Source organism: Artibeus jamaicensis, unplaced genomic scaffold (genome assembly GCF_021234435.1).
Source record: "Artibeus jamaicensis isolate MK-2021 breed Jamaican fruit bat unplaced genomic scaffold, CSHL_Jam_final contig_465, whole genome shotgun sequence".
NCBI lineage: Eukaryota > Metazoa > Chordata > Mammalia > Chiroptera > Phyllostomidae > Artibeus > Artibeus jamaicensis.
The window spans coordinates 29651409-29674084 of NW_026521843.1; the positions used below are offsets into that span (position 1 = coordinate 29651409).

Below are 22676 nucleotides of genomic sequence, written 5' to 3' on the forward strand. Positions count from 1 at the left end.
AACAAGCATGATCTCTAGTTAATGTTTGTTCACAATAGATTTGTCCATAGTATCCACAATCATGGCTGCGTATTTCAATACCCTCCTCTTGATAATGGATAGAAGAGATGGGAGGGAGTTGAGGGACTGGGTAGAAAAAGTGAAGGGATTAAGAAGTACAAATTGGCAGTTAGAAAACAGTCTTGGGATGTACAGTACAGCACAGGAATGCGGGTAACAGTTATAATAATAGTTATAATAATAATGCAGGTAATAGTATTATACTAATTCTGTATGGTGCCAGGTGGGTGCTACACTTGTTGGGAGGAGCACTTTATAAGGTGTAGAAATCTCTAACTAGTATGCTGTACACCCAGAACTAAAAGAATATTGAATGTCAACTGTAATTTTAAAAAATGTTTTTAAACTTTTTTCTTAGATTTTTAAAAATTTATTCATCTTTAGAGGGGAAGGGAAGGAGAGAAGGAGAGAAATATCAATGTATGGTTGCCTCTCGTGCGTCCCCTGCTGGGAACTGGCCTGCAACCCAGGCATGTGCCCTGACTGGGAATCAAACCACAACCCTCTAGTTCGCAGGCCCGCACTCAATCCACTGAGCTACACCAGCCAGGGCTGCTTTTAAATTTTTTTTTTAAAGGCACAAGATCAGAAGGAATATACAGGACCTGAACAACACTATCAACCAAGTAAACATTCCAGCTAACAGTATACTTATCCCTCTCAAGGTGCACGTGGTAGCTTCGCCAAGACAGACCTTGTGCTGGGTCATAAAACAAGTCTTAGTAAAGTTAGTATTGAAATCACCCAGTTTTTCCCCTGACCCCACTGTAATGAAATATTAACAACAAAAAGACATCTGGAAAATCTGTAAGTACTTGGAAATTAAACAACACACGCTTAGTAACCTATGAATCAATGACAAGCATACAGGAAATCAGCAGTGATTTTTGAATGAATGATGATTACAGCACAACGGATAAAGATTTGTGGGCTGCAGCTAAAGTTGTGCTTCACAGGGATATTAGAAGTGTGAATACTTATCCTATAAAAATAGAAAGGTTTAAAATCATTGTTTTAAGCTTTCAACCTAGGAAGTAAAAAAAAAGAGAGCATATTAAATCCAAAATAAGTAGAAAAAAGAAACATTAAAAATAAGAGAGAAAACCCAAGAAAATAGAAAAGAAATAAGCAATAGAAGAAAATCAGAAAACCAAAAATTAGTTCTTAAAAAAAGTACAATTTATAAATCTCTAAGTTGATAATTTTCAAAAAAGAAATGAAGATAGAAATTATCCATGATAAGGATAAAAGGAAAGATATCATCATATTCTACAAATACTAAAAAGTATAAGGGGGTAGGAGGGGCCAGGGAGAGCGATGAGGGAAATTGGGACAACTGCAATAGAACAACAATAAAGATGTAAGGGAATATTACAAACAACTTTATGCCAATAAATTATAAAATTTCAATAAAATGGAAAAAATATTTTAGAAGACACAAATATTAAAACAGACACAAAAAGAAACCAAAAAAAACTGAACTACCTTTCATTTTTTCAAACACTGACTTTGTAATTAAAAATCTTCCTGCAAAGAACCTCCCAGCCCAGATGGTTTCCTCGGCGATGCTAACAAACATTCAAGACATACAGAAAAAGAAAACAGACTATAAACCAGTGAAGAGATTGGGTTGTGGGTTGTGGGTTGGGTTGTGTATCTGGGTTGTGGGTTGGGTCCCTGGTCAGGGCATGTATGAGAGTCAACCAGTTGATTTTTCCCTCTCACATCAATGTTTCTCTCTCTCTTTCCCCCCCTCCCTTCTCCTCTCTCTAATACATAAATAAAAATTTTTTTAAATAAAAAAATGTAATGATGCATGAGAACTGTTGCCCAAAGAATACCTGATCATTTGAAATTATTTGGGCCTTTGGTTTATGATCATTTGACAGTTGAAAGCACTAGAGATGATTTTAAAACTCCTGATTTGCATTAAAACAATAACTTTCTATATCTTTAAACAATTGTGTTAATGAATATTATAAAACTGACAACTTGGTTCCAATTTAACCTATTTTCTAGGTATTCCATAAATTCAATTTTGAATAACCATTATCAGAATTTGAGTCTGCAGTCTTCAGAGCAGCCTCTTTCGGAGTAAACCATCTGTAACTGATTGCAGTGGTAAAACTTTAAATGAAGTACAAAATCAGACATTTATATTTTATCTCATTTCAATATAGTTCATTAGTGCTCATACGAATAATATTTGATTTGTTGAAGGTATTTAAAAATTATAGCTATTCTTTGATTCTTTCAGATTGAAGTATAAAGTTCAGTAGCTTTTATTTTAGTCTTGTCTTTAAAGTGAAAAATTAAATAGAGTAACCAGCTCATGTTAATTGTAAAATATGAATAATAAGCCCTGGCTGGTTAGCTCAGTTGGTTAGAGCATCATCCCCATATATTCATGGTGCAGGTTTGATCCCTGGTCAAGGCACATACAAGAAACAGCCAATGAATGCATGGGTAGGTGAACAATTCAGTGTTTCTCCCTATCTCTCAAAAAAATATGAATAATAAGATGGCAATAAATATATATCTATCAACAATTACTGTAAATGCAAATGGGTTAAATGCTCCTATCAAAATGCTTTTATCAAAGGATGAAATTTTTTGGAAGGTCTTGTTTTCTTATCCATTCAGCCACCCCATGTTCTTTGATAAGAGCATTTAATCCACGTGTATTTGTTATGCCAAATTTTAGTTTCCATTTTTACTGAAATGTGAGTTCACATGTATAAACAATGAGATAGCTTAAATAACTTAAAATGAGGCTTAAATAGTATTGAGCACTGTCTTGCTACAGTTCACTGCATCTAGATTCTAGGAAAAATAAATGATACTGGAAGCTGAAAAAAAACAAGCCTCTTATAATTGCTGTCTATAGAACTCCATTCAGATTGAAAGACACAGAAACTGAAAGAAAAGGGTTGAAAAAAGATATTTCAAAAAATAAAAACAAGTAAACAAAAAGCTGGGGTAACAATACTTATACCAGACAAAATGGACTTTAAAATTAAGGCTCTAACAAGAGACAAAGAAGGACTGTGATTCCACCTCTGGCTATTTATCCAAAGAAACCCAAAACACTAAACTGAAGACACACAACCATATGTTCACTGAAACATTATTTACAAAAGCCATGATATGGAAGCAACCTAAGCGTCCACCAGGAGATGGATGGATAAAGAAGACTGGTGCCTATGATCCTGGTGTCCAACCAAGGTTCTTAGAAAGTCATAAGATGGAAATGAAGAGAGTTCACTTAAAAATAGTACTCAGGTGAGATGTTCATTAAAAGGCTCATGCGTGCACAGGAAACAGCATCCGAAGGGAGAAAGAAGTGGCTGTTTCTCCCTAAACAAAGGCAGGGGAACAGTTTTAAAGGTAGCCTTGGCTGGGTAGTTCAGTTGGTTCAAGTGTTGTCCCAATGTGCCAAGGTTGCAGGTTCAAGGCCTAGTCAGGAGATTTACAAGAATCAACCAATGAATGCATAAATAAGTGGAACAACAAGTTGATGTTTCTCTCTCTCCCTTCTTCTCTTTCTCTAAAATCAATAAATAAAAATTAAAAAAATAACAGAAGTAAAGGCAGGAAAGATGATGTCTGAATGTGATGTCTAAGTACATAGAAGCAGGATCTCTTTGAGGCTTGCACAGTGGAATTACATACTTCTTCACGTATCACATGTCTCATTAGCATGTTAGCTCTCCACCCTGGGGTTTGTTTTTACTACTGTAACAGGGGTAAGATTATAAAACACTCATTCTAGGGCTAAACCGAGCGTTCATTAGTGTCCTGGGAGTCTCTTTGCCTAATAAGGTAATACACTGCAATTACTGGGGCCATTCTGTCTGACCACTGCTTGGGTGTAGGGTTTGAAGGTCAACGGATGAAAATCTAATCTTATCTAGAAAGGGCTCGGTCTGTCTCATATAAACACAATAGAATATGACTCGGCCATAAAAAAGAATGAATTCTTGCCATTTGCAATAACATGGATGGACCTTGAGCAGCAATTTTCAACCTTTTTCATCTCATGGCACACATACACTAATTATTACAAATCTGTGGCATGCCAAAAATGTAGTAGATTTTTTGCCGATCTGACAAAAATAGGTATAATTCTGACTGTTTTACAAAAAAAAAAGTAATTACCTACCCTTGTTGCTCCAAAGTAACTTTTTAAAAGAATCGGGTATCTATACTTGTATATAAGTATAAGATTTCTGGTACTAAGAATTAACCAATTAGATGCAGCCTTATTATGCCACGTAACCAACAAGATGCAACTCTATTAAATGACCTATACATTTATGGTTCTATACAGGGTATTCACACTGGGCAGCTATTGTTACACTGGCTGTAGTCATTTTTTATTTGACAACCTAAGGGAAATGAAGTCAGTGCCCCTGAGTACACAGTCAGGTATTGCACATTTTAAAAATCTTGGAGCACACAGGTGTGCCACGGCACACCAGTTGAAAACTGCTGTCCTGAATGGAATATGCCAGTCAGAGAAAGACAAATGCCATATGATTTCATTTATATGTGGAATCTAAACAATAAATAGGCAAGCAGAACAGAAACAGACTCACATACAGAGAACAGTTTGACAGTTGCCAGATTGGGGGTAAGATGGAGGATGGGTGACAAGGTGAAGGGATTCAGTACCAATTGGTAGTTATATTGGTAGTCATGGGGATGTAAACTACAGTGTAGGAAATATAGTCGATGGTATTGTAACAACTATGTATGGTATCAGATGGGTACTAGATTTATTCATAAATTATATAAATGCCTGCGCTGGCTGGTGTGGCTCAGTGGACTGAGTGCTAATTTGCAGATGGAAAGGTTGCTGGTCAATTCCCAGTCAGGGCACATGCTTGGGTTGTGGGCCAGGTCTCCAGTCGCGGGTATGTGAGAGGCAACCAATTGATATTTCTCTTTCACATCAATGTTTCTCTTCCTCTCTTTCACCTTCCTTTCCCCCCCTCTCTAAAAATGTAATAAAATATATAAATGTCTAACCACTGGGCATACAACTAAAACTAATATACTGTATGACAACTGTAATTAGAAAATTTAAAAATTACTTTAAAAATTCAAAAAATATTTAGATATAGTTTTTAATCTTGCCATACTTTTTTCTTAGTTAAATATTATCTATCACACCAACTATTCTCAAAATTAAAAACCAACATCTGTAAAATTTAATAGTAATTTTAGGAATATACTTGGGTATGTGTGGCTCAGTTGGTTGGGCATTGTTCTGAAAAGCGAAGGGTCATGTGTTGATTCCTGGTCAGGGCACGTGCCTGGGTTGCAGGTTCAATCCCCAGTGTGGGATGGGGGTGGGAGCCATATGAGAGACAACCAATCAATGTTTCTCACATTGATGTTTCTCTCTCCCTCTTTCTCTCTTTCTTACCCTCTCTCTAAAAATCAATAAATAAAATCTTTAAAAAAAAGAAATAATCTTAAATATAGCACTGGAACTACACAAGATTCACAAGCATAGCATAAAATAAGAGTAATTTTGAGCAGTGAATGATAAACTGAGGTGTTGAAGAGCTATAAAAATAAATATCTTGGATGTATATTCAGATATTATGAGTCAGAGCTTAGTGTGGTATTTTGTAATTATTTAATAGTCATGTTTACTCAATTCATTTTTCTGCAATGAACAATTTAATAAAAAGCTGCCGACCTTATAAGATGAGGTGCTTCTTGATTAAATAACAGATTAAAACCTGGCGATGGAACATTTTGCAAGTAAAGCCAAAATAACCAGTTAGATTATTCTTGTTAAAAGTATGTGTATATTGGGTGTATCTACCTAGACAAGAGAAGGAAAAGAAAAAGTAATGAAATGGGACTACATCAAACTAAAAAGGTTTTTGCACAGCAAAGGAAATCATTAACAAAATAAAAATACAACCCACAGAATGGGAGACAATATTTACTGATACATCTGATAAGGCATTAATATCGAAAACATATAAAGTACTTACAAAACTCAACACCAAAAAAACAAACACTCCAATTAAAAAACAGGCAAAGGACATGCCTGAATATATCAATAGACATGTGGAAAATGCCCTATATCACTAATCATCAGAGAAATGCAAATTAAAACTACAATGAGACACTACCTCACACCTATCAGTATGGCTGTCATCAGTAAATCAACAAACAAGTGCTGACAAGGATGCGGAGAAAAGGGAAGCTTTTGCACTGTTGTTGGAAGTACAGATTGTTGCAAACACTGTGGAAAGCAGTATGGAGTTACCTCAAAAAATTAAAAATAGATCTGCCTTTTGATCAAGCAATCCCACTTCTGGGAATATATCTGAAGGAAACCATACATTCAAAAGAACATAAGCACCCCTATGCTCACTGCAGTATTACTTACAATTGCCAAGGGATGGAAGGAGCTTTATTTTATTATTATTATTTTTAATATTCTTTACTTATTTTTCAAGTACAGTTTTCTGTCTATTTCTCCCATCCCAGCCCAACCCGCCCTGTGCTCCCCACCTCCCTCCTATTTCCACCCCCCTTAGTTCTTGTCCTTGTGTCCTTCATACTTGTTCCTCCAAATCCCTCCCCTTTTTTCCCCTTAAATTCCCTCCCCTTTCCCCTCTGGTCACTGTCCCCCTATTCTCTATTTCAGTGTCTTTGTTTTTATTCTGCTTGCTTGTTTGTTTTATTCTTTAGCTTCCTGTTAAAGGTGAGATCACATGGTATTTGTCTTTCAACACCTGGCCTATTTCACTCAGCATAATGCTTTCCAGTTCCATCCATGTTGTTGCAAAGGGTAGTAGCTCCTTCTTTCTCTCTGCTGCATAGAATTCCATTGTGTAAATGTACCACAATTTTTTGATCCATTCATTTACTGATGGGCACCTAGGTTGCTTCCAACTCTTGGCTATTGTAAATTGTGCTGCTATGAACATTGTGGTGCATAGGTTCTTTGATATTGATGTTTTGGGATTCTTAGGATATAATCCTAGCAGTGGAATTGCTGGGTCAAAAGGCAGGTCGATTTTTATTTTTCTGAGAGAATTCCATACTGTTTTCCATAATGGTTGCACCAGCCTGCAATCCCACCAACAGTGAACTACAGTCCCCTTTTCCCCACAACCTCTCCAACATTTGTTGTTTGTTGCCTTATGATAGCCATCCTGACTGGTTGTAAAGTGGTATCTCATTGTGGTTTTAATTTGCATCTCTCTGATGGCTAGCAATTATGAGCATCTTTTCATGTGTCTCTGGATATTCTGTATGTCCTTCTTGGAGAAGTGTCTGTTCAAGTCCTTTTTCCATTTTTTAATTGGGTTACATGTCTTCTTAGAGTGGAGTCGTGTAAGTTCTTTGTATATTTTGGAGATTAAACCTTTGTCTGAGGTATCATTGGCAAATATGTTTTCCCATACAATTGATTGTCTTTTTAATTTAATATCATTTTCTTTAGCCATGCAGAAGCTTTTTATTTTGATGAGATCCCATTTGTTTGTTCTTTCCTTTATATTCCTTGCTCTAGGGGACATATCGGTAAAAACGTTGCTGTGTGAAATATCTGAGATTTTCTTGCCAATGTTCTCCTCTAGGACTTTAATGGTGTCATGGCTTATATTTAAGTCTTTTATCCACCTTGAATTTATTTTGGTGTATGGCGTAAGATGGTGCTCAAGTTTCATTTTTTTGCACGTAGCTATCCAGTTTTCCCAACACTATTTGTTGAAGAGGCTATCTTTACTCCATTTTATGTTACTGCCCCCTTTGTTGAATATTAATTGACTGTAGAGAGTTGGGTTGATTTCTGGGCTGTCTGCTCTATTCCATTGGTCTATGTGCCTGTTTTTATGCCAGTACCAGGCTGTTTTGATTACAGTGGCCTTGTAATACAGTTTGATATCAGGTATTGTGATCCCTCCTACTTTGTTCTTCTTTCTCAAAAGTGCAGCTGCTATTTGGGGTCGTTTATGGTTCCACATAAATTTTTGAAGTGTTTGTTCTATTTCTGTGAAGTATGCCATTGGTACTTTAATAGGTATTGCATTGAATCTGTATATTGCTTTGGGTAGTATGGACATTTTGATGATGTTAATTCTGGATGGAAGGAGCTTTAGTGTCCATCAGCAGATGAGTAGATAAAACTACTATGGGACATTTACACAATGGACTACTACTCAGCAATAAAAAAAGAAAACTTTGCTACAGTATGAATGGACCTGGAGGACATTGTGCTAAGTGAAATAAGCCAGTCAGAGAAAGACAAATACTGTATGATTTCACTCATATGTGGAATCTAATGAACAAACTAAATTAACAAGGAAAATGGTGACAGACTCATAGATAGAGAGCAGGATGACAGCTAGTGGGGGTGGAGGGAATGAGCAAAAAGGAAAAGGGACTCATGGACATGGACAACAGTGTGGTGATTGCCGGGGGATGTGAGTATAAGAGGGCTAAATGATAATGGAAAAAATACAATAAAGATTCTTTTAAAAAAGGATGTATAGTTTGGAAGCTGGCTGTGTGTAACTTCCTGAAAGCATACAAAATGCAGAAGACAACAAAAATCTGGTTAACTTGTTCCTGATTTGACATTACTCTTCTTTTCACTTCAAGTCCCAGAACAGATCACAAAGTTCCAATATTAGGTCTAGCAACTGAAATTTACAGATTTAAAACAGTGATAGGATTTCCTTAAGACTTCGATAATCAAGTGGATAGCTTATTTAATGTCCAAATGAAATTCAAATGATACAGCTTAGTGTAACAATGTGACTACATTAATCAGCTTTCAACAGGGGAGTACAACACACTTAAATGAAATTATGCTCAATAAAAGCATAATTTTTTACTGACTATATATTAATTTAGTTGAATGTTAAAATTGCTTTTTCACCTTTCCTTTTTTGAATTCTTACTACAATGGTTTCTTAAGCAGGAAAAAAAAAAAAAGCCTTTTAAAAACAGCTTAAGGAGCATTGGACATCTTGCTTCCTGGCAAAAGTTGTCAGCTTGGGCTAAAATAAACCTTTCTAAAGATTTAAAAAAATAGCCCTGGCTGGTGTGGCTCAGGATTGAGCCTGGCCTGTGGACCAAGAAGTTAATAGTTTGATTCCCAGTCGGGGCACATGCCTGGGTTGTGGGCCAGGTCCCCAGTTGGAGGATGTGCAAGAGGCAGCTGATCCATGTTTCTTTCCCTTTCTTTCTCCCTCCTTTCCTCTCTCTAAAAATAAATATTTTTTAAAAGATTGAAATAAATAAAAAGATCATAATATTACGCCTAACCAAAATTTAAAGACATATGGTGTCATTGAAGGCTTTAAGTCATTACATTTATTTTAAGACTAATATTAGTGTTGTAACTTGAATTCATTTGCACTAAAATAAATTGACTGTCGTTTCTACTTCCCTATATTTTAAAAAAAACTCATAAATATTGTTCTCTAACATTAATCAAAATCTGTTTCTAGCACTTGGCTCTTGGGAACAACTTTTCTTACATCTCCAAGGGCTAAAAACGGGGGAAAAATGATTGAGAACATAGAAATTTGTCATCTTCCAGGAGCCAAGGAAATATATATATATATATATATATATATATATATATATATATATATATAATTTTTTTTTTACTAGTTTCAAAGGAGTACAATTAAACTGCTAGGTAAAGCTCAAAGGTCTTTTTTATAGTATGGTTCGAGGGTTCTCTGCTTCTCTTTGTATTCCATTTTAACTTCCACATTCTTCTTCCTCCAGGTCCCATTTCTTCAAGGTTTCAGAGTCGTGCTCTCTCGGATAAAAGAAGCCCCAATATTTTCAAACCTCTGTGGCCAGCAAAGGTCCCCCCTACTGGCTGTCACAGCCGCAGCCTTTTACCTTTTCTATTCCCACCGGCCTCCGCGGGAGGAAGCATCTGATGGCTCCGTGGGAGGGGTGCACACCTTGAAAGGGGTGGTGCCCCAACGACCGCGCAGCGGGTGGGGGAGGGGAACCTGCTCCCTTTCCCGCCTCCACCCTGGGGCGGTGACTCATCCGGGAGAACCGTAGGACAGTGGTAAGCAGACCCCGACTGGCGCCCGGAGGCGGGGCCGCCAGGTCCAGCAAGTTCGCTCCGCTCCGCCCTGCGCCCATAGTTCGCTGTCCTTCGAAGAGCTCGCGTCTTGCTACCCGCCCGGGGGAGCATCGTGCAGCGGTCTTGTGCACGCTTGCGCGTCCCACGGCCCAGCCCGCCGGCGGGCTCCTTCCAGCGCCCTCCCGAGAGCCCCTGCCGCCTCGCGCCCTCCCGCTCGGCTCGCGCGCAGCATGGCGCCCCCCCACGTCCTCGCGTTCGCGCTCCTGCTCGCTGCGGCGACGGCGGTGGCCGTGGCTCGAAACGGTAAGGAGCGGAATTAGGGGATGGCCTGGGCCTGGAGTAGGGGTGTGTCGGCCCCCCGGCACCTGCGACGGAGATCGCGGGCAAGGGGAGGGCTGCCGCAGGTTTCCGTCGGGAGAGCCTACCACTCGGCAGGCGGTGGGAAGGCGCCCACTTGCGCGGACCCGAGGGAGCAGCCTCCCTCGGCCGCTTTGAATTCCTCAGTAGGGAAGTGGTTCGGGACGAGGACGGAGGGGCGGGCAAGGAAAGGAGCGGCTGCGTGCGGGGATTCTTAGCACTGAGTGTCCGACGAGGGTGCGGGAGCGCGCTGGGGTTGTGGAGTGGCCGGCACCAGATCGGGCCGGGAGGCGAGGCCGAGAGGACGACCTGCCCGTCCGCCCCGCCCGGAGCACCTGCGGCGGGCCCCGGATGTCTGCCTCGGGAGGAAACAGGTGGTTGCCGGGAGGCCGTCGGGGCCGCTCCTCACCTGCTCGCGGGAGAAAGTCCGCCTGGACCTTGACTGCCAGGCGTGTAGGTGGTTTTCATTTTCTAAAGAGCGTGTAAGTAACGCCAGGTTTATTATTATAGGGAAACCGGAACTATCGATAACCCTAATGGATTGAAAAAAAACATAATCCCGCCACTTCAAGAGAATCTTGTAATTAATAATAGGGTGCATTTTTATTAAACATTGCTCTAAACGTTGCCCTAAATCTAAACACACAGTTTTTAATCTTGATTTTTTTTTGTTCCCATATTACATCCAGAGCTTTCCAGTTTTAGTCTTGCAAAACACGATTTAAATGGTGACATAATCTATATTGTGGAAGGTCACACCACTATCCAAATGACAGACATGTAGTTTTATTCCAGTGTTTCTTTTTTTTTTTAAAGAGGGGAAGGGAGAAAGAGAAACTTCAATGTGTGGTGCACCCGATCCAACGAGCCACACCAGCCTGAGCTGATTCCAGTGTTTCTTACTCTGGGATAAATGTCTTGGCTGCCATCCTCTGTAAGATGGTGGGCAGAAGTACCCTGGCAGTTGGCCAAAGGTTTCTGGAAAAGTTTTTATACCCTCCCCAGCAGGGCACAGCCGAGTTAATTACACTTTAAACATTATGCAGTTTAATCAACTCATGGTTTTCTAGAATACTTCTGGGGTTAAATACCTAAACCTTAAATTGCTTTAAAGCGATGATAGCTGCTATAGACCTACGTTCAGAAAGTCTGTAACTATTGGTCTGTTTTAAATTTGACATTGCTTGGGCGTGAAAAATGCTTTGAGCAGGTACAGTTCTGTGTCAGATTTTAACTCCTTGAGGAGGGCCACTGTACATCTGTGACCCTAATATTGAGTTTAGTGCTGGTCAGATCAGGCAGGTGGTTAGTATTGATTAAAACTTAAACAGGAAAAAATGAAAGCCAACTAGAGACATGAAGGATCAATATTAAAATTCTTTGTTTTACCCTAGCTGGTGTGTCTCAGTGGATTGAGTGCCAGCCTTCAAATTCAATTCCCAGTCAAGGCTCATGCCTGGTTTGTGAGCCTGGTCCCCAGTAGGGGATTCGCAATGTACGAGAGGCAGCGCACATTGGTGTTTCTCTCCCTCTCTTCTCTCTAAAATAAATAAATAAAATCTTAAAAAATAAAAATAAAATTCTTTGGTTTGTCATACTAATTTTTTGTTTTTAATGATTTGTGTTTCCTTAGACAAGAAATTAGATGGGCTTGCCAATTTGAAGTTAAAATTTGCTTTTGAGATAGTTGAGGATATAACTATTAAACTGACACCATTACTCAGGATGCACAGCAAAGCTGGGTACCCGGGTTTAATTTAGTTAGGAAGCCCACATACTGAGGTGCTACCAAATTCAATTTGAAAGTGTAATTTTTCTAAGATGTAATTACAGCCCAAGGACCGAATCTGTTCCCATTAAGCCCCAAAGCAAAAAGGAAGGAAGGGTATGGAATTGTTGATTTTTGAAGAAGGGTCGGTAGCTGACAGGCAAAGGTTTATCTTACCAGGATGGGAAAGAGGGAAGGAGCCGACACTGGGAGCATCATAAAGGCCAAGCTGAATGTGATGTTGGAGGGCTGTATTCTTGGTTTAAAAAAAATCAAAATGGGAATGCGTGCAAATTAGACAGTGTCTGTATAATACATACAAATTATGTCAGCCAGTGTCACTACAGCCGAAAAAGAAAACATTCAGAATCACCTTTTAAGGCTTTGTGTCCCTGTAACTTAGGTGCTATTGTTAGAATATAATTAAGCTGGGACACCAGAGTTGAGACTCAATTCACATTTTAAAGTGGATTTTTTCCCCTCTTAGACTGTGTCTGTGAAAACTACAAACTGACCACAGACTGCTTTCTGAACTCACATCGTCAATGCCAATGTACTTCACTTGGTACACAAAATTCCGTCATTTGCACAACACGTGAGTAGAATATCTTCATTGCCTTTAAACTTTATTTTGACTTGTATTTCTTTAATGGGTGTATTTTGCATTGGGAAGCCTTTTATTGGCTCAAATAGGAATCCTGTTATTTTGTCAATTATCTCATATCCGTGAAAGCTTCTTATCTTTGGAAAGTGAGCGTGGCACCTGTAAGTCTACAGTAATCTTTGGCCCTGGAGGTTTGGAGTTAAATTAAAATTTCTTTTCCTTAAGCATAAAATTGCAGTTATTTTTTAGTAAGATGATAGGCTTATTTTTTTTTTTGTAGTGGCTACCAAATGTTTGGTGATGAAGGCAGAAATGTCTCATACAAAGTCTGGGAGAAGAGTGAAACCTGAAGGTGCGATTCAGAATAACGATGGGCTCTATGATCCTGACTGTGATGAGCACGGGCTCTTTAAGGCCAAGCAGTGCAATGGCACCACCACGTGCTGGTGTGTGAACACTGCCGGGGTCCGGAGGACAGACAAGGACACGGAAAAGACCTGCTCCGAGCGAGTGAGGACCTAGTGAGTTGGGCTGCCTGCATGACCTGTTTTCATACTTTCCAGATTCGTTTAATCAATTAAACTTATTTTTTTTGAGTACGTCACACAATTCGATGGTTTAGAGTCAAAAGCTAAAAGAGTGTAGAGTGAACAGTCTCCATCCTGCCTCAGTTACCCAGTTTACCTCTGCAGAACTGATGGCACCAGTTATTCTCTAACCTGGCAGAGATATTTTATGAATTTACTAACAACATACTTTTATTTTTTGTATATTTTCCTTTATGATAGCATGCTATCTGGTAGCATAGCAAGCTAGCATAAGCAAACAAAGAATTTTTTGGCAAGAACTAGAAACTGAAAAGGTATCAAAACCAAGACAGGCATTCTCTATGCTTCTGTTTTACGGGGCCTCCAGGTTACTTTTTTATTGCTCTCTGCACCTTTCTGTGTCTTCACCTGACGATTGCCCAATGTGACCTTGGATTTGTAGACAGAGGGTCAGTGTTAGAAAGGTGTCCCTTCCTACATGAGTTCTTTTTTTTCCCCCTAAATACAAGGAAAAATTTATTTAGAAAGCCACAAAGGTAGAAGTGGTAGGCTTAGAAAACAAGTTACAGAGGCCAAAGAGAGGCCCTTGGAGCCTAGGGGGGAGAGAGAGGCCTGGGGAAGGGGTGTGGGGAAAGCTGTGGTTGTGGGAAAAGGCTTGGGCGCACTCCACAGGGAGAGCCGCTATGTGAATTCTTTATGAAGGATATGTGAGGGCCAAGGAAGAAATTAAAGGCATACCACTTGTATAAATCCTTTTTCTGTTACCTTTACTAGCTTATTAGGAAAACAATATAAAAGTCTGAGTGCATATAGTTTATACTGTCTTTTTAATTTACAGCTGGATCATCATTGAACTAAAACACAAAACAAGAGAAAAACCTTATAATATTCAAAGTTTGCAGACGTAAGTGCTATGAAATGCATTATATTTGCACAACTGGTGCTCAGATCTTACATCCTACATTAGAAAAACTGAGACAAGTCTCAATGTTTTTTCGTGTTTCCTAAAAAGATACTATACATAATACTTTTAACCTTATTTTGAAATTGAGTTGTAAGAATAGTACAGGTTTCTGTAGTACCCTTCACTTAGATTCGCCAGTGAACGTTTGCCGTATTTTTTTTTACATGTGTATGTGTGTGTGTGCTTTGTATGTCTTCTACCTAGCAGGTATATTTTTTCCTATGACCAGGTGAGAGCAAATTGTAGACATCATGCCCTTTTACTGCTGAATACTTTAGTATATCTTTTCTTAGAAACAAAATGTGTTCTCTTACATAACCCAGGGTACAGTTATCAAATTCATAAAACTTACCCATATTGCACTAGTTTTTCCAGTATTGCCCTTCATAACATTTTTTTACCCTCTGACCCCATCTAAGATCACACGTTGCATTTAGTTTTCAGGACTGTTTATTGTCTCTAATTCAGGATACTGTTTTGGCCTTTTTTTTTTTTTTTTTTTTTTGTCTTTCATGACCTTGGTATTTTTGAATAGTGTGGGCAAATCGTTTTATAGAATGTCTCTCACATTTGGTTTGTTATTTTCTTATAATAAAGTACAGGTTATACTTTTTCCCCCCTTGGTTTAGTGTCAGCATTTATAAAACCAGTCCTGGGGGGAGAACTAGGTCTCTGGACATAAGCATGGTCTTAATATAGTGACTGTCAAGCCATACATTTTTGACCAAAAAAACCCACTTAAATAATAGTATGTACTCGAAAGCATTTCACATCAGGAAAGACATGTCATCTTGTCCCTGTACTGATGATGCTACCTGTGGTTAAGGTGGTGTCACCAGGTTTCTCCACTGTTGAGTTACCATTTTCCTCTTTTCAATTAAAAAGTATAGTCTGTGGGCAGATACTTGGTACCCTGCTTCTAATGAAAGTGGAACTCAACGGTTTAGCATCAGTGGATATCTTGCTTGAATTTAATATTATATTTGCAAAATGATATAAAATTTTCAACAAATTTGATTAATGACAATTCCAGACTTTGAGCTATCTGTTTAGTTAATGTAGTGCTTCTTAATGTTGTATAATATGACCGTTCTTTAAAAAAACACAATCTCTAATTATTTATAGTGCATTCAAGGATGTAATCACAACTCGTTATCAACTGGATCCAAAATATATTGCAAATATTCTGGTAAGATGTTTGTTTGTTTGTTTGTTTGTTTGTTTTTTAAGCAAATGAGATCTGGCAGAAAGTTGGTGAAGTGGTATGGTTTGGGTCTGATTTTTTGGTGGTGATTAAATTGCATTTGAGTAGTAGTTTCAGCCCATGGCACATCATAAAGCAAATTCCCTCCTTTGTTTTTCTTTGAGAGCCCTTGAAAAACTGTTTCCCCTTAAAGAAAATGTAGTATATCTTAATATTCCAAACACACGCCGGTCTTCTTACCCTGGGAGACTGCTCTCTGTGATTGCAGTTGACACACCCTTCCGTGTGCCCAGCTCCCATCTCCCTCGGTTTCAGGAGCTAGTCCTTTTAACTGTTGGTCCTTCTGGAACTCTTTCAGAGCCGTATGAATTTATTTTTAAATTTCTCTAGATTAAAGTTAGTGTTTTTAAAAAGACTTTTTGGAAGGAACGCTTATTTTGCTTCTGAAAGCAGAGTGTGATAAATGCATATTGCTTTTTGGATTGCATTTCTTTAGCATTTTAGTTTTAGAGTGATTCTAACCCAATACAGTGCTTTAATATCTGATTCTAAAAGCTTTTCAGGAGAAGAAAATTCTCTTTTGAAAAGAAAACATGCATTGTAATTAACATTGTTTGAATTGCTGTCTTAATTCCCTTGGATAGATTTAAAGACCTCCCTAAGAGTTTTGTCCAAAGATTTAAAAAGTATTAGTGATAAACTCAGTTATCTGCTAGTGGAAAGAACATTGACACATATAGATCATAGAAAATCAAATAGTGAATGTTCAGATTATTGAACATTATTTTTATGAATTCGGTTATGTTAATATTAATTTGTATTTTTCAATTTCCCCCCAGTATGAAAATGATATTATCACTATTGATCTGATGCAAAATTCTTCTCAGAAAACTCAGAACGATGTGGACATAGCTGATGTGGCTTATTACTTTGAAAAAGATGTGAGTAAACTCTTGCTCATTTTATTCTGATGTTTAGAAATATAGTGTTCTTTTTCGGCCGGAACCACCATCTTCCAGTAATTCACCAAAACGAGCAGCACAAAGGGAAATAGGAGAGGTACCCATTACATGTTCTCTGGGCCTTCTAGAAAACATGGAGTTGTTCCTTTGGCTACTTGCATGTGAACCTGCAAGAAAGGTGGTATTGGGGGCATCAAGGGAATGGGCACCGTTCGGAAAGGATGCCCCCAGAGGTTCCCATGGCAAAACCGGGAGAGTCTACAGTGTCGCCCGGCAGGCAGTGGGCGTTGTTGTAAACAAACTAGTTAAGGGCAAGGTTCTTGCCAAGGGAATTAATGTACGGATTGAGCCCATTAAGCACTAAGAGTGGAGACAGCTTCCTGAAACGTGTGAAGGAAACGATCAGAAAAAGAAGGAAGCCAAAGAGAAAGGTGCCTGGGTTCAGCTGCAGCGTCGGCGGCTCCACTTACAAATCAACCATATCTCTAACTGTTCTTCAAATGGTTCTTGTGCAGCAATTAATGCTATCTTCCCTGTCACTCTCGTTCACCTTTCTTACACACCTTTCTTACTTGTTTGTATATTTATACCTTTTTATCAAGTTGTTCTGCCTAGAATATCTTCACATAATTCTTGTCTACTACCTCCTCAATAGGTGCTTAGTTTGTGTGTATAACCTTTCCCTGTTTTCATGAATAAGAGTTATATGTGAAATGCTGTATGATAAAATTGTTTAAGTTTTAATATATTATAGCTAGCTATTTTCTGATGAAATTAGGATTTGTTTCAAAATAATCTGGCCTGTGTCCTGGCAGGTGTGGCTCAGTGGGTTGAGTGCTGTCCTGAGAACCAAAGGGTTGCTAGTTTGATTCCCAGTCAGGGCACAGGGCACGTGCCTGGATTGTGGGCCAGGTCCCCTTAGGGTGTACTTGAGAGGTGACCACCCAATGATATTTCTCTCCCTCTCTTTCTCTCACCTTTCCCCTCTCTAAAAATTGATCAAATCTTAAAAAAAAAAAAAGTCTGGCGTGGGGAAAGGTGGGAAGGACAGAAGGAAGAACAGGTGGACTAAGATTGGCTGTGTGCTTACATTGTTGAATCTGGTGGTAGGTACATGGGACCTCATTATAGTATTGTTTCTACTTTTGTATATGTTTGAAAATTTCCCATGATGTTTTTTCTAAGTTTCAATATAAGGTTGTTAACACCAAAACCATAAAGATCCTTGGCAACAGTTCCTTTGGTTTATAATTGGCATGTAATTTGGTGAGGCCAGGTTTTCATAAATATAGTCACACCTCGGTACTCTTCAGCTTCAGAACTCATCAACCCTGGTACTTGTCCCAGGTTTGGGATGAGAAAAGGTGTTTCAGCACTCGGCACTTGCTCACCACTCGTCACACCTGCTAAATCTTGCATGAGTCATGACGTGCCACCCCACAAGAGAAAATGCTTCATCATTCGTTGCTTGCTTGTCACTGGTCAGAATGAATTAACGGTGGGTTACTGAGGTACTACTGTATTTTAAATTGCTTTTCTCCTTCTCAATATAGGTTAAAGATGAATCCTTGTTCCATTCCAAGAAAATGGACCTGAGAATAGATGGGGAACTACTGGATCTGGATCCTGGTCGAACTACAATTTACTATGTTGATGAAAAACCACCTGAATTTTCAATGCAGGGTCTAAAAGCTGGTATTATTGCTGTCATTGTGGTTGTGACAATAGCACTTATTGCTGGAATTGTTGTGCTGGTGAGTACAGAACAAGTAAAATTTCATTTTAGGGTGTATTCTTTCAAGGCAAGGCGACAGTATCAAAAGGCTACATCTACGTTCCAGAATGATATAAATGAAACAAAAATCTTCATCTTTTTTTATTAATAATTCTCTATAGTAAGTGAATCTATTGCATTTCGGGTCCCTTTTTATTTAAAAGTCACCTTATAAAGCAAGGAAGGATACTAATCTGAGAAGAGCTTGTAGCTGGGCACCTCACAGGTCAGTTATGTTGCCGTCAAGCAGCTAATAGCCTTCAGTTCTCCTCACTGCAAACAGTACAACACTCCTGCCAGGATTAGTGCAAAAACACCTGAATCCCCAGGCCATTTGATGAAATGAAATAACAGAACACAAATTAAGGTTAACATAGAAAGGAGTTAAAAATGATTAACACAAAGCAACAATTCAATTTTTTTTAAATTTATTGATTTGAGAGAGAGAAACATCGATTTGTTGTTCCACTTATTGATACATTCCCTGGTTGTTTCTTGTATGTCCTCTGACGGGGTCAAACCTGCAACCTTGGCATTACAGGGTGACACTCTAGCCAACTGAGCTACCCGGCCAGGGTGCCAACAGTTCTAAATAAAAGATGAGCAAATTGAATTTAGTAGTACTTCAGAAGAATGTATTGTGTGAACAAGCAGGGTGTATGGAAATGTGAGGATACTCCAGCATCAGGAAATCTTACCACCATGAAGAATTCAGAAGTAGATGTGAGGGTATATGGGAATTTACATTGTCCATTCGGTGGAATTATCACACTTGGCTATCCACCTAGAAGAAAACGAAAGTTGAATTCCTGTTTCACTCCACCAGGGCTGAGCTTTTGTCCAAGCGTGCGAATGGCAAAGTATGCGTGAGAGGACTCGGGCAGCACACCCACGCTGCAATATACAAATTCCAAGTGGATTATTGTTGGAAATGTTTAAAAATAAAACATCTCAAAATTAACTTAGGAAACGTTTATGTAACTTTATGGTAAAGGAAACCAAGTAAAGATGGAAATCTGGAATCTGTGAAAGAAAAGATATATTGTATACTTGACCTCATTGAAATTAACATTTTATATGGCGAAGATACTGTAAAGTAGAAAATATCAGTGAGGCTGGGGGAAAATATTTATCATGCATAAAACAAAAAAGAGTATTAACTCCTGGTTGGGTAGCTCAGTTGGTTAGAGTGTTGTTCCAGTATGCCAAGGTTGTGGGTTCGATCCCTGGTCTAGGCACATACAAGAATCAACCAATGATAATGGGGGAAATAAGGGAGAGGGTTGTCAAGGAACATGGATAAAGGATCCACGGACAAAACCGAGGTGGGGTAGGATGGAGGGTGGGGTCAGGGGAAGGTGTGGTGGGAAAATGGAGACAGCTGTACTTGAACAACAATTAAATAAATAAAGTTTACCAAAAAAATCAACCAATGAATGCATGAATAAGTGGAATGACAAACCCATGTTTCTCTTCTTCCCCCCTCCTTCCTCTCTAAAAACTCAATAAATTTTTTAAAGTAGGTATTATGCATAATGTATACGGAGTTCTTACAAATTGATGAGGAAACTAAAGAAAGAGTGGCAACAGGTATGGATAGACAACTCACAGAAGAAGAATTCTAGATGGCAAGAGTAAAACATGAAGATGAGTCATAGAAGCCATTGATCTGTCCTGTATCAGTGAAAGGAAGCTTGGTCAGGTTACATACTGCAGTGTTGCTGGTAACGATGGATCTGCAGACAACCTGAGCATGGTGTATCCATGCTTTGGAATGAAGTGGCTACTGAATGAGTTCGATCTATAGCTTTTGATCTGGTAGGGCTCCTGTGATGCATACAGGCTGTGCAGAAATATTGCATGATTATTGCATGGTCCCATGTGTGTTTGTACTATAATGGAACAGTATGTGGAAGAATGCACACTAGGCTCTCAGTTTTACTGAGGATGATTAATTTCACTGTTTTCTTGATGATTTTTTGGTTGCTTTCACTGGTTGTGGTAGACCTTTTTTTAAATTTACTTTTAGAGGGGAAGGGGGGAGAAAATAGGGAGAGAAACATTGGTTGGTTGCCACTAGCATGTCCGCAACCAGGGCCTTGGCCCACAACGCAGACATCTGCCCTGACTGTGAATCGAACCAGCAACCTTTCACTTTGCGGGATAACGCTCTACCAAATGAAGGTTAGACATTTTTTTAGTTGTGAATTTTAATTAAAGGTAATGTTTTTAGCCCTGGCTGGTGTGGCTTAGTGGATTGAGTGCTGGCATGCAAACCAAGGGGTTGCTGGGTTTGATTCCCAGTGAGAGCACATGCCTGGGATGCAGGCCAGGTCCCCAGTAGGGGGCACGCAAGAGGCAACCACACACTGATGTTTCTCTCCCTCTCTTTCTCCCACCCTTCCCCTCACTCTAAAAGTAAATAAAATTTTTAAAAAGAAGGTATAATGTCTTTAGTTAGATTTTTAAATTAAATTTGTTCATATAGAAATTATGGAAAAAAGCATATGTCAGCTTTTTTTTAATACCTTTTTAAGTTAATGGTTTGAGAGAGAGAGACATTGATTTGTTATTCCATTTATTTATGCATTCATTGGTTGTGTATGTGCCCTGACAAGGGATCGAACTTGCAACCTTGGCATATCAGGATGATGCTCCAACCGACTGAGCTGCCTGGCCAGGGCTCATATGTGTCAATTTAAACCAGTGATTTTCAACTGTTTTCATCTGATGGCACACCTAAAGTAATTACTGAAATTCTGCAGCTCACCAAAAATATATTTTTTGCCAGTCTGACCAAAAAAATAGGTATAGTTTTTATTTATTCACACTGGATGGATATTGTTGTGTAGGCCGTTGTCATTTTTTTACTTAACAGTCTAAGGGAAAAGAGGTCAGGGCTCCTGGCTAAATAGTCAGGTCTTGCATGTCTTAAAAATTCTCACAGCACACCAGTTAAAAACCGCTCAATTTAGATCAACTCTTTGTTTAGTAGCAGTTCTAAGAGAGTAATCTTTTTTTTCCTCATTCAGGTTATTTCCAGGAAGAAAAGAATGGCAAAGTATGAGAAGGCTGAGGTAAATGGATTACTCAATATACACTTAATAAAAATTGCATTCATTCTTAAAACTCTAGCTTACCTGCTCTTTTCACCTCTCACCTGGGCTACCTCAGCTCTCGAAACAGCAGCTGAGTCGTGCACCTAATGTGTGCTTCTTGTAAGAGAGCTTACTTTTTTTAAATTTAAATAAGTCTCAAATGTGGAAGAGAATTATTTCACTTTCATCTTTACTTTTTTTTTTAACTTTTCTGAACAAAAGGTTGGAAAATTGTTTTCATATGTTTTCCACTTTTCCCCTCTATTTCAGATAAAGGAGATGGGTGAGATGCACAGGGAACTCAATGGATAACTGTGTCATTTGAGTGGTTGCTGGAAGAAGGGAAAGTAATAGACAGATTTGATCACAAATGTCTCAGCATGGGACGGAGACGTCCGTGAAGACTACTTTGTTAGTTAACGTATTTGTAACAGTGAAACCTGTATTCAAAATATAAGCAGCTTGGAATTGACTTTACTAATCTTACAGTTTGATGAGTGTCATATATGCAGATCCAGTACCCCAGAATCTGATTGTTCCAGAACTTGGGTCGCATAGTTAAAATTATTTATACGTAACATTGAAGAATGTGCATTAAATATGTTTCCATTTGTGACTGAAAGCTGCCTTCCTCCTTACATTTGAGTCTTGTACATAAAAACTTTTTTATGAACTATGAAATAAAACATTTTAAAACTGAATTTCCTAATTTCGAATTGTATTGAATCAAATTTCATACTATACACATAATAGGTTAAAAAATACTCTGAATGCTAACTACAAATCAAAATTTTGCATGAGTACTTCTAATCATGCATATTAATAAAAGTTAAATAACCTGGGAGGAACAAATAGGAAGGACACAGGGACGAGAACTAAGGGGGGTGGAAATGGGAGGGAGGTGGGGAGCATGGGGCGGGGGAGGCTGGGATGGGAGAAATAGACAAAAAAACTACTTGAAAAATAACTAAATAAAATTAATTTAAAAAAATGAAAAGAACATGCGCTTACAAATATATTGTCAAGAAAAAAAAGTTAAATAACCTGTAAATATGTAACTTCTACACAGAAAATCAGTTTTATTCAGAATGAATCTGAAGATTCTGTTTTAGACAAATTGGCATTTTGGCAAACAGCTTCAGGCAGAATTAATAGAGAATTTTGTGAACCATAAATTCTATGGTTGGTCAAGTTTGAAGCACCAGTTTTTCAACATCTGGTATAATGAAAATCATACAAATATA

General features: G+C 38.6%; 1 protein-coding gene and 1 non-coding gene across 2 annotated transcripts; one reads left to right on the forward strand and one right to left on the reverse strand.

The window, feature by feature from the left end:
- Positions 1-10033: 10033 nt before the first annotated feature.
- Positions 10034-22109, forward strand: EPCAM (epithelial cell adhesion molecule). The gene is made up of 9 exons (XM_037161272.2): positions 10034-10456; positions 12766-12873; positions 13163-13403; positions 14269-14334; positions 15520-15583; positions 16438-16539; positions 18114-18314; positions 21367-21411; positions 21703-22109. The coding sequence occupies exons 1-9, from the start codon at positions 10384-10386 to the stop codon at positions 21742-21744; spliced, it is 942 nt and encodes a 313-aa protein (XP_037017167.1). The 5' UTR covers positions 10034-10383; the 3' UTR covers positions 21745-22109.
- On the reverse strand, positions 15018-15134 carry LOC119060928 (small nucleolar RNA SNORA72). The gene has a single exon (XR_005084695.1). It is a non-coding gene; the product is annotated as a small nucleolar RNA SNORA72 (small nucleolar RNA).
- Positions 22110-22676: the final 567 nt, after the last annotated feature.

Coding starts and splice junctions, on each gene's coding strand:
- EPCAM (XM_037161272.2), top strand. CDS start 10,384: ATGGCGCCCCCCCACGTCCTCGCGTTCGCGCTCCTGCTCGCTGCGGCG. Junction 10,457..12,765: donor GGTGGCCGTGGCTCGAAACG/GTAAGGAGCGGA, acceptor TTCCCCTCTTAG/ACTGTGTCTGTGAAAACTAC. Junction 12,874..13,162: donor TTCCGTCATTTGCACAACAC/GTGAGTAGAATA, acceptor TTTTTTTTGTAG/TGGCTACCAAATGTTTGGTG.